Here is a 12,448-nt window from a genome sequence, read left to right on the forward strand (position 1 = left end):
ATGCATGCCAGTATAATTTTGGCTTTTGATTGGGGTTGGGGTACGGGCGGAACTCTTACCTTAAATCTTAAAATTAGTATTTCAGTGCAATTCATATAGAAGAACTTGACCCCAAATTAAAGTAAATGGTCAGGGCAACTGTTTTAATACTCTTAACCCTTGCAACTCTTCTCTTACGATATTTTACGACGAACACGCACCCCATCTCTTGATCCTCCCATGCAACTAACCGTGTCTGCTACATTGTCATCAAAACTATCACAAAATTTAGATATATTTTAACAATGATATATTGCGTCAATATTGTTGAAAACATCCGGCAGTGACGTGGCATTTAAGATAGCGGCAGATTAGAACCAGGAGCGCGATACAGTATGTTCTGACGAAACAGCATATTGATTCAGATTTTATGTACTTGTTGCTCTGATTTATTATTTCTTCATGAAAACAGACGAGTATAATGAAAATTGCAAGGTATCCGTACTTAATGTTTGAAACAGGATTATGCAGTTGCTAATTTACGTCCACATTTGGTGAAATTTGCTTTTCACAGTTACAAGAATTTTCAGCGTCTATAGTAATATGGTAACTGTAACAAAACAGGTTCTAAAGGGAGAATGCTTATACGTTGTATAGTAGTAACGTTTAAATGCTTAAACCGATCAGTTAGACCTAATGGTACATTGTTTTTTAAGCCAAACAGTGCAAGGTACAGATTGGGCGAGCGAAATATACTACCAAACAGAGAATCGCACAGACGAGAAATCTGTTGCCAACATGTTGTATTTTCATGACTTTAGTGCATGAACTTTTACACCAGTTTAGTAGAAGGTAATGTCTTTACGAACAAGTGGATACTTTTAGATAACGGAAACGCTGAGCGCGATGGTGGCGACGTAGCACGACCCTGACGTCGGGTTTCCTGGCTCTCAGACCAAGCTCTTTCAAGCTGTTCCGTACAGTTTAACCGGAAAAGTCCAGGCACTCTGACTGTTGTGCTCTCTTCCGTGGCAGTACGATCACGCAACTGTAGTCCACGGACGTACCGATCTTGGGCTGCAGTGGTAACACGAGGTCTGCCTGTACGAGGACGGTCATTATTAATTATACCTCTTTGTTTACAACGAGTTGCAAGCCATGATACAAGCCATGATATGTTGCTCAGACTGACATTCAGACGCCTGGCAACAGAGGATTGGTAATCTCCAGCATGCATTCTTCCAATTGTGATGTTCCGTGTCGCAGAGTCAAAACGTGACGTAGTGATTTGATCTTGAAACTCCTTCAAACGAATGCCAATTTCTGAAAGTAACCTGGATTTTTGTTGCCAGACAGTGACTGCTCTTTGCTGCACAATTTCAACTGGAAGGTGATTTTTGTTGCGCCGTGGCAAATCCTTTCTAATCCTTGGAAGAAATCTCATTAAAATCAACATTTTCGGGTAAATTCGATTGTTTCTTTGTGCAGTTGTATAAAATCATGTTATCAATACTTTTGTTGCATATTTTGACGGCTGTTTGAACCAATCTGTATATAGTCTCCCTGTTTGAACACTGTAGCTAATTAATAGATTTAAAATACAAATCGCCTGTGCGTTATTTTTGGGGATAGTATATAATACTACCCAGCATCCCGTAGGATAGATAAATTTGCCATTACAACATAATATTTAGTCCAGTTTGACATAAGTCTTACATTTACGGATATACTGATGCGGTATCTACCAAATTCACCACAAATCATAGAGTCTGACTGCAGTGACTGTTTAACCATAATCTATACACACGTATTTATTTACCTGTGATTGATCTTTTCGATCACCATCATATTGTAGACCTTCAGGAAGTACCGGAGTCGGCCTGGCCGCTCCATATCTTTCATACTCTATTTCTGCATCAATCGATGTTCTTTATTGAAAACAATAAATGCTCTTCAACGGACAATATCCTCTGCATTAACTCAGTAATGTACCATGCCTCTTGTGGGTACTCTTCAGCAACAGAGTCGTCCCTACTTTCATTGTAGGGATGTGGAAGCACCACCTATGTGCACTCATCAATTAATTAATGCGTCTCACAACTGGGAGTTCTCACAAAAGACAGGACACCTTTTCAGCACATCTGGAGATGCTTTAAACATACACTAGCCTTATTGGAACAATTATGCTTGATGATGATATTTAGTACGCGTCTAATCAACTTTCCAAAACTCCCTCACAAAGATAAGTGACAAGTGTTACCCTGACTTACATTGTTATATCCTCTTTTCAGTACTATTCCAACAAACGCTTTTGTAATTATATTTTGACAATAATATTGAATCTGCAATATTAAATGGAGTGATGTTGAAAGAAGTCCAAATTATTGTATTTTGAAAAATTTGGTCAAGTTTCTTCTTTGACATAATGTGTGAAGCGTTCGTAATATATCCAATATGGCAATGGCTTCATGCAACAAGTAGTTGTATTCCTGGATGTCCAGAAATCTGTCTTGTGGGTGATATTTACACGAGGCGAAATTCGCGCAGAAAACCCACCCCTTTATCTGGAAATACTGTTCCTCATCGGGTCAGTGAATGTCAGTTTCAAACAGTGATAGTTGCTCATTTCTGTGTCTTACTTAACGGACAGTGACCATGCTGGACGATGTTTGATGTATTTTGTTTTATTTATCGTAATTTGTTTTATTACATAGAACAAATGTTATGGATAACAACTTCTTTTATTCATAAGAGCGACGTTTCGATACAGATTCGTGCACCGTTGTCATTCATGCTTGACAACGGTACAAGAATCTGTATGAAACGTCGCTCTCAGGAATAAAAGAAGTTATTATTCATAAAGTTTGTTCTGTATTGAACCTCCCAACTTCTAAATTCCACTCAGATAAGTAATTTGTTTTATTAATATTACATCAGTTTAGGCGAAATCGCGAGTAGTCGCACCAAGTCACGGGTACTTGCACAAACCAGACCTGAACCAGATAACCGCCACTGATGCCTGCAAAAGAAAGCGAGTTGATTGGGAATGTACCATAAATGACACACATCGACTTGTTTAAGAGTCATGTTTCTTGTAGTTGAACGCTTTAATGCGAAGCTTACGTTTTTGTGATAGAAGTGTTATCCAAGGAGGACTGATTAACCATGACCTACATTATACAGTCCTTGTAATAGTAATGACTTGTTACCATCTGCTACTTGTATGGTTACTGTTAGTTTAGATAATTCAATTATAGTAAACCCCGCATCTGATAAACATATGATTTTTGAGTCCATTATTCCCGATATTATAATGGTTTCAGTTACGGTTTATTTGCACCAAGATTCCATAAGGTATTTCATAAGATATTCTTATCTTAATCACCGGTGGATCGTGAGAAAACGTTTGTACATTTGTTTGCTGTTTTCTGTTAAGTTAACGAGAAAACACAAGCTAACCTATATAAAACAATGTAGATAGAACATGTTTTCGTCTAGTGATGTTTTGTCGACTAATTTCACAATGTGACCATGCTTAAAGCTTGTGATCTGAATCCTGCTAAGGGACACTATTTATGTTTTGACTGAGCATAACACTCCAATAATCTCTATGTGCAGTTTATTAAGCAGAGTGATTTATTTTGCCTCCCAGGGCTCTTGCTGGGTGAGTGAGGTAACTGACAATGGATTCAGTTTTCCTGCGCTAGTGCGCTTGCAGGGTAGTAGTCAAGGTATTAAGATGTTCGTAAATTCGTTTGCCCGGACCCTGTTGTAGGGGGTGTCCGGATAAGCGAGGTTCTATGCAAAAAGACAGATATGCTTCTGTGTTTCTCAGTTTTACAATACAATACCTGTGCCCATACATACACAGAACTCTCACGTATACACAACGCAGAGACTCACATATATACCCCCAGACACACAACGCACGCACCCTAGCTACAGTCACTCACCGCTCACACACACGCGCATGCACGCTCGCACGCTCACTTACTGACTCACACGCCGAGGAGGGCAGTGTTTTGAGCAGATCCAGACAGTGTTAGCTGTAGGTCTGACGTAAATCTGCGATCGTTTTCTGCAAATGATCCCCGCCAATCCAGTTTACGTAGTCACGTGAAGGATACATTTGTATCTTTGTATAGCTAAGATCGAAGGCCACTGAACTAATATTTGTCAAAAACATTGAACCCTAAACGTCGGTATCACTGGAATCAGAGAGTCACGCTACCTACGTACTTAAATGTGTATATTTCTACTCTAGACATCCATCACACACGTACACTTAGGCCGTGGAGATATAGCGTGGAAGTCGCTAATGTTGGTGTTTAGAGGACAGTGTACGTGAGAGGTTGTTTTACCTACACACAAAATGTCAGGCTCACATTGAATTAGTCTGTTGATATAAACAACGCCATTATGCGACCCACGATCGAGGGTTAGGTCGATCTGCTTATCTAGGGATTTCCATCAGTAAAAGGTTTGTTTGCATATGGATTAAACGTTTAACGTCGGGCTGACATTCGATGACAAAAGTTTTTCCTTGGAAATAAAATCACATTTATCAAGTTTGTAGTATTGATATTGATGGCATTGATATTATATATGGGGCTCAGCTAGACATCCCTTAAACGTCAGTCTTGTGCCATGTACATGTGCTACATTCCTAGATAAAACACATTCCAAGATAAAACACATTCCAAGATAAAACACATTCCAAGATAAAACACATTCCGAGAAATAACACCCACTGCTGGAGCTGGATCCTACAGGTTTCGTATTTACTCGAATTTCCCCGTGTCAATTTGACAATACCCTTTTACATTTACTAATTTAATTACTAACATTGTCATATAACATATTGTACATTTTTCATCATATGTACAGTTGGTGGATTTAATAGTTATGCCTTTTATAGACATAGTGAGATAGTCCCTTTGGTTTAACACTCGTATACTGCTGAAAGAAACTATTAATCGCCCGATTATTTCATGTTACCACTGTTGATTTGTCATGGCATGGAATATCATCAAGAAGAATTAATACGATGTTCTTTAACGTCTGTGTTAACATATTGAGTTCTGTGCTATATTGATGTTCATGCTTTATTTAATAGGATGGCATAGATAATCCGAGCTGGACAAGTGTAATCCCGCAGATGTAAATGTACTTAAATGGACATGCGAATGAGTGACTGATTTGGGTTTAAAAGTCACTTTGAAAAATAAACAGTTGCATCAAGGCACGTCAGCTTACACGGGACAAATGTCGAAGGTCAATGCTGTGTACCCTTTAAGGGAACTCACGAACATGAATGTGTTGCTTGAAGAATATGGAATTTTCGTACCGAAATCGAATCGACAATCAGCGGATCTCGTCACCACTTGAGGATCTCTGCAGCTGTGTACAACTCAGCAAAGCGAACAGCGTCACCTTGAAACCGCTGTCTCCCGGCCTGTCCTGTAAAACGGTCAATAGTGTTGATGCGTATGTACATATCGTGTTTTCTTGGGCGCGGACAGCCACTTAAAGGAGGTCAACAATGACGTGACCTGGGCGGACATGCGTGATTACAAGAGAAAAACTTGATTTCAAACTGATGTTACTCCCCAAACCTTATAATGCTTCTACAATTTGTTTGATCGGTAATGAAGATGTTCCGATAAAGGATGGGCGTTAGTGTCTATATAACAGCTTTAAAACAAGGTTTTGTCTTTAAAAGTCTTACAGGGGACAAGTTGTAACAATAGCGGAGTTCTGCATGTGCGAACATTACCTTTGTCTGGATGTGCAAAAGGAGGCTGGATTCAGGCTGAAACGGGCTGTGTTAAATAGTGCATAATTGTGTAAACGAAATGATGGCCTGTCAACTTTCCGCCATTTTGTTTTTTGTGTCCGTAAGTGTGCTCTGCGTGGAGGGTTTCCAGCCAATGCAGAAGACGAACAGAAGCGCAGGTAGAAATTATGGATTTTCACTAAATTTATTTATTTTGAGAACTGGATATATCTAAAATATTTCTTTTAGCTTTGAACATTTCAACTACTAATCGACATTTTGTTACATTCAAAGAAGTGATTAGCAATGTTACATTTTGCCAGATGTTCAATCAAAATTCATTCTTACATGAACTGTGATGTGAAAATCATAGCGGACGGATCTGAACAGCGTATCTGATATTTATTTCATCCGCCAGATTCAGTGTACCAGCAGATCGCCCAGTCATCAGGAGGAAATGTCTACAACACAGACAAGACCAACGTCTCACAGGTGGTGGGAATCATCAAGGTAACTGTCGTCTGCCTTCGTATAAAAATATAAAATCTTCAACATTTTTCACGTCTTCAGAAGAAATCTTTGCAAAACCCAGAGGCGACAGCACTGTTAATGAAACAAGAGCTGTGTTCCAGAATCACCACCAACTAAATGGTGATGATATCCAGTGGTCGGGGGAATGTGAACATGCTCCTCCCCATCAGCAGCAGGCGTCACACACACGCCAAGGCAAATGAAATATTCACCTGAGAAAACATCCAGGGAACGTGTCGAAATTGGGAATTGCACCGGGCATAATAGTCAGTGATGCATCAAATTTGGAAATGTTCCAAAATGTCTGTCATAAGTCATTCTCGAAACGTTACTGAAGCTTTGATTTTTTAAATTTGACAAAACGACTTCTTAATTAACAAGGGTTGTATGACTCTCTTTGAAGTCCTGCTAGAAAGACTCGTTTGAACCATAAATACTGAGGCTGGAAGGAGAGGGTGTCGCCTAAGATAGGCACCACCACCTGGGGAATTAGTAGTTTTAGCGTGAATGAATTTTATGATGACTTAATGTTTAAAGAAGAGCGGTGGAAGTTCGGATGTGAGCCAGGTTCAGGTGTCGCACTGGCAAACACGGTTCATGGTCGCTGCGAAACTCCGCAGCCATCGATGTTCAATCCATACTTCGTCAGGTTACCAAGCTATACATTGTTAGATTCGTCGCCGTATTTACATCGGTACTGTTGGAGATGTCGGAGTGCGGTATTTCAGGGTAAATGTTTTGCTGCAGGATTCTGCCCACGCGTATGTCCTGCTGGAATCCTTCCACATGACTCCTAGTGACGCTTTCTGGAACATCCCTGTGGACAACACTCTCAGCCACGTCAAGCTACGTATCATGGAGACAACCAAACAAGCCAAACCAATCGTCAAACTGTATTATCCACAAGGTAAAACTGGTGTAAGGGCATTAATACATCCAGTTATTGCAACTGGGGTTTAAGGGCATTAAGTACAATGCTACTGATGGCTTTGCCGCTGAAGAACATTGAGGAAAAGATGTGTGACTGATACACACCACGCATTTGGATAAAGCAATTTTATGATCGAGTTCATATACGGACTTAAGACATTCTAGAAGTTGTAAGTTATAGGAAGTGTTCATGGATGATCAGCTTCATGATTGGACGATGGCGACGATTTGGTATAGATACTTTTCGAGATGCTTGAAAACGGTGTAAGTACGTACACCGTAACGTTGCAATTGTACAATAAAGCACTGGTCATCCACAGACACTTGCCATTCCTGTGAGGTCACCTTTCGAAAGACAAACATTTATATCAAGCATCAAGTGTTAAAAACCGTCAACAAAGTAATCAGCTAGTTAACTTGGAACAAACAACGCTTTTGAGACCCCATGCGAGAGTAATGGCAGTAACACAGTGGCTGGTACATGTCACTTTCAGTCTGCTTTCCCATTTCCAGGCACCCCAATAATTGTGTCAGAGAACTATCTGGGAAATGGAGCCCTCGAAATAGTGATTCCGGTAAGACGAAGAATCGACAACATTTTGACATCGATTGTATCACTGTATTGTAATCACTGTTTCTGTCGAATCATAGTTGGACATATGAAAACCTAAACTACGTTTTGAAACAATGTCATTGTAACTTCCCACTGTGCCGATTGTGTAATTCACTTGTGAAACGTGGTGACTGTCGGATGGAGTAACTCTTTGATTGAGGTTACCTTTTTCACCGACCGACATATATATTTTGTGAGATCTTCTGAAGATCTTCACTATGACCGTACATTAGATTTACCTATTTTGTTATATTGGAACTTTCAAGTTTTTCTTGAACGAACTGGATGCACAGAACATGCTATACACCGTGCGTTATGAGAAATAGTGTACTGCCCATTGTTATACGTTATGCCGCCCCTTCTATGACGTCAGTAATGGTGTTTTTACCATTATTATGAGTAATCGCATACCTTCCGATATTGTGCTTTGATTATAAGTGATAGTTAAGTTACTATTTTGTGGGTAACTACAGCGCCTTCAAATGTGAGTACATCTACACTCCATTAGTAAGGAGCGGTTGGGTAGCCCAGTGGCTATAGCGTTCACGCGTCACCCTGAAAACCACGGTTCGATTCCTCACTTAGGTACAATGTGTGAAGCCCATTTCTGATGTCCCTCGCCGTGATGTTTGTTGGAATATTGCTAAAAGCGGCGAAAAACTAAGCTGTCTCACTCAGTGCATCAATAATTGTGTACCTTGCATTATTGTGAAATGCAGCAAAGTACCTCTATTTATAGCAATACAATAGTACAGTACCGTCATTATTGCGAGTTGTAGTCCCCCCGACTTTGGTTCCAGTCGACAAATGACATCGTCATACTTATCTTTACATCTAATCCCAGGCATCGCGGTATGGCGTGTGGAGGCTCCAGAAACAGGACAGCCGCGACTGGGACGTCAGCGTGTACGGCGAGACCATCGTGGACTTCTCTGTCACCTTCATAGCTACACATGCGGAGACAGGATACAGTATGCAGATGGAGGGAAGACCTATAATGGGTGGGTAGAATTAACTTGCGTACATATGACTGTCGCAAGGGAATACTATGAATTCAAGAATGTCTAAGTTTGGGAAGACACGAAAACATTTTCCATATTTAGCTTTGGTGGTCACGAAAAAGAGAAATAAATCGTGATTTACTTGTTTCATCACTATTTTCACCTTAACGTCTAATGGCAGACAATGGAATAACGCCTAATGGTAAACAATGGACACTGCCGTTGTCGTTTGAGTGTATTGATGAAGGAAGTGTAATCTTACATGGATACATATTTGAAATCGAACTGGCACAAATCCTGGCACAAAGCCGCTCTACGAAACCGATTGCGAATGAATTTCAGCTCTGAATAGGTCCTTAGTGTCCAATCGTGTTGACCGACTGGAATAAAAACTAGTTGCTAACAATTAGTGCCCATGACGTGTGTCAACGTTCTGTTTTCATCGTTGATCGTTACTCAAGAAATATCTACTTGTTCCGTCTTTTTACAGGCCACCATTACACGGCGTTATACAATTATCCATTCTCTGTTCTACTCAGGTACAACCACGCCAGTTGTCATCCAGATGTCGGGGGCCGACAAGGAGGGCTCGGTTGATGACGTTGTGTTTATAGATGAGAAGGGTGTCCTCCTGTACCGCGCCCCAATGCTGCCTCAAGGCCACAGGGGTGACACCTTCGGGGCGCAGGGTACCATTCCCTCTGTCGTGAGTCAGCTTCTGTTTCGTCCGCAGTGCAAATGTAACCGTTTGAATTGAGAGTTTGGCGAAGAAATAAACCATTTTCTGAACAGAAACTCACATCATGATGAAATATAGCACTATATTTTGCAAGTCCCAAAAACGTAAAAAATAAGTCTGTTAGGCTGTTTGTAAAAGCGCCAAAATAGGTATGTATTGTTCAATGCCGATTGTGATTCAATTGCAGCCATTTCGAGTAGGGGTCGAGGGAAAAGACAAGCTGGGAAACACGTTCAAGAGAGCCAAGATGTCGCTTGTAAAACCCAGTGCCTTGGACTTGAAAATACAGGATATTAAAGGTAGAGAGGGATTATACCTGATTATTGTGAATTGCATCATAGAAAACTTCGCCGTATCTGCTTGAAACATCCACAAAACCTCACTGCTTGTGATAATGGTTGTTTTTCACATGGCAGGGGTAGCTGTATTTCAGTTAGCATTGTATTACGATGAACCTTCACCTCTACTGTTTGTATTGATTTGTTCGAACATTATCTGAGCTGTCTAAAGGTGATTTGCAGAATCACACCATTATTCGTAGTGTATACTCCCTGGAGGTAAGGGCGGTGGGGTAGCCTAGTGGTTAGAGCTGTCCATAGTCACACCGATGAACCGGTTCGATTTTCCCTCATGGGTACAGTGTGTGAAGCCCATTTCTGGTGTTCCCTTCCGTGATATTGCTAGAATATTGTTAAAAATTAAACTCACTCACACGCCCATGCACTCATTCTTGGGAGGTAAACACTACTGAATATACTCTTTACAAGAGCACGCAGGTACAGGTTTTTCCTTCTCGACAAAGAGCCAATCTTGTTTACACGCTATACAGGTGATCTACAGGTACACACTGTTGTTTACGCTACGCATGTGATCTAATGGAAAACACTGTTGTTTTCATTCTCTGGAAGGAAACAATCTTGTTCACATGCTATGCAGGTGGTCAACAGGTACACGCTATTGTACGCTATTGTTGTATTATACAGGTACACGCTCTACATATGATCTATATTTTTCCTTCTCGACAAGTAACCAACCTTGTTTATATGCTATATTTGTGATCCACAGGTACCCACTATTGTTTATACGTTATGAATGTGATCTAATGGTAAATACCACAGTTTTGATTCGCTAAAGCAATCTTGTTCACATGCTATGCAGGTGGTCAACAGGTACACACTACTGTTTATACGCTATGCATGTTATCTAATAATTTAAAAAATGAATAATTAATCTTATTATCCACAGAAAAGAAATAATGTTCATATGCTACACAGGTGGTTTGTTCACGCTTTCTACAAGTACACAGTGCGCAGGTACAAAATATTATGTATACTTTCTGCAGGGGAGCTGGCGGTGGATGGGAGAATGTACCTGTACGTGAAGGCGGTCAATCGCGGGTCCACGTATCAGAAGGTGTTAATGAGCATCAGCGATGACCAGGGCCTCGTTTCGCCGCCGACCAACAAAACAGTGTATTTGTGGACAGGAGTCAGTGCCACAGTGTACTTCGAACTTAATGGCGGCCACGCGGCAGGGGTGTCTTCGTAAGTGAATTATATCTACGTACTTGTAGATGGGATGTAGCCGTAAACTTTCCTTGATCTTGCACTACATGTTTAGCTCTGTCATTTTATCGAATTTGTTTATGTAACATTTACGTTCCAGCAAATAATGCTTCGTCAATGTATACAGACTTTTTTAAAATGTCCAAAGTCATATCAGTATGGCGATCTCAAACCTGCAAAGCGTCTACGCGAAAACAGTCCTTAATATACTTCCCATCAAAAGTTTAGACTCACTTAAAACACTAGCTAGGCGAAACCAGCTGCAAACCACATGCAAATGAAATGCACAAGGATCAAATTGTTGGTGAAGTGCATGTGCCATTTTCGGGCTTGTGTAAAGTTTTGTTAAGAATTCACCAACTTGCACTAAATTTTATCATTTATTGAACTCATGACAATAATCTTATCAACGTTACGAATTTGTTTTACAGTAAATCAGTTCATGTGTAAACATGACCTTTAAGTTAACATTTACTTTTGAAGTGTGACATCACAAACTGTATGTTCCAGAAACGTTATGATCAAGGCAACACCTGTTGATGCCAGTGACGACTACCAATACGTTATGAGGACTTTTACCGTGCACGCGTCAAAGGTAGATTCCAGTGACCAAATTTGGGCATTTTCATGTGTACCTTCTACATATTGCAACCTCAATATGGTTGATACTATTAATGTACAATATGCACACAGCTTAACAAAATGAATACCTATGATGGAAATCTGTGGTGACATGCCAGTAATGTACACGAGGTTTGTGATCTGTACATCACAAACAAAGTGTAATACGTGTTCGTACTTTTCTAGTCAAACACGTGTCAAAATACGTTCTCGATCCTTTTGTAATAGTATCACCCAAACGCCAGATATGTACTTTCTTCTATGTCGGTTTATAAAGGAATTCATCACGTTGAAACTATGTATATTTAGTATGTCTGAATTTTTCAGCAATGAAGGTGCTATGGCGGAAACTGCACACGAGGCATCTTCAAACGGTCACATGTTATGAATACCTTAACCCAAAGTACGAGGAATATTATTAAACGGCTATTTATGTTACAAAGTGCAGTTTTGTCTTCATTAGATCTCATTTCGTTACGCTGATTATCAGTCATGAAACTAGGAATCTGGTGTGGCGACATTTGCGGCAACGAAGACCTGCTTTACACAAGGCGAGGGGTGACATAATGAGAAATAAACAACATGTGCATTTACAATGCCCTAAACGTCACTCACAAGCTGAATGCTCATAACGATAATTAAAGCGCTAATCAAAGCTCATTATTACCTCGGATAACCTTAACCCAAGCTGCC

General features: G+C 40.3%; 1 protein-coding gene across 1 annotated transcript; it reads left to right on the top strand.

The window, feature by feature from the left end:
• Window positions 1-5,375: 5,375 nt before the first annotated feature.
• Window positions 5,376-12,197, top strand: LOC137299052 (hemicentin-1-like). Its single transcript, XM_067831537.1, has 10 exons — window positions 5,376-5,934; window positions 6,174-6,265; window positions 7,034-7,193; window positions 7,730-7,791; window positions 8,674-8,830; window positions 9,370-9,536; window positions 9,757-9,868; window positions 10,912-11,113; window positions 11,645-11,729; window positions 12,083-12,197. The coding sequence occupies exons 1-10, from the start codon at window positions 5,835-5,837 to the stop codon at window positions 12,086-12,088; spliced, it is 1,143 nt and encodes a 380-aa protein (XP_067687638.1). The 5' UTR covers window positions 5,376-5,834; the 3' UTR covers window positions 12,089-12,197.
• The last annotated feature ends 251 nt before the right edge of the window (window positions 12,198-12,448 follow it).

The sequence above is a fragment of the Haliotis asinina genome, chromosome 10, assembly GCF_037392515.1.
Source record: "Haliotis asinina isolate JCU_RB_2024 chromosome 10, JCU_Hal_asi_v2, whole genome shotgun sequence".
Taxonomy (NCBI): domain Eukaryota; kingdom Metazoa; phylum Mollusca; class Gastropoda; order Lepetellida; family Haliotidae; genus Haliotis; species Haliotis asinina.

Coding starts and splice junctions, on each gene's coding strand:
- LOC137299052 (XM_067831537.1), top strand. CDS start 5,835: ATGATGGCCTGTCAACTTTCCGCCATTTTGTTTTTTGTGTCCGTAAGT. Junction 7,194..7,729: donor CAAACTGTATTATCCACAAG/GTAAAACTGGTG, acceptor TCCCATTTCCAG/GCACCCCAATAATTGTGTCA. Junction 11,114..11,644: donor CACGCGGCAGGGGTGTCTTC/GTAAGTGAATTA, acceptor TGTATGTTCCAG/AAACGTTATGATCAAGGCAA.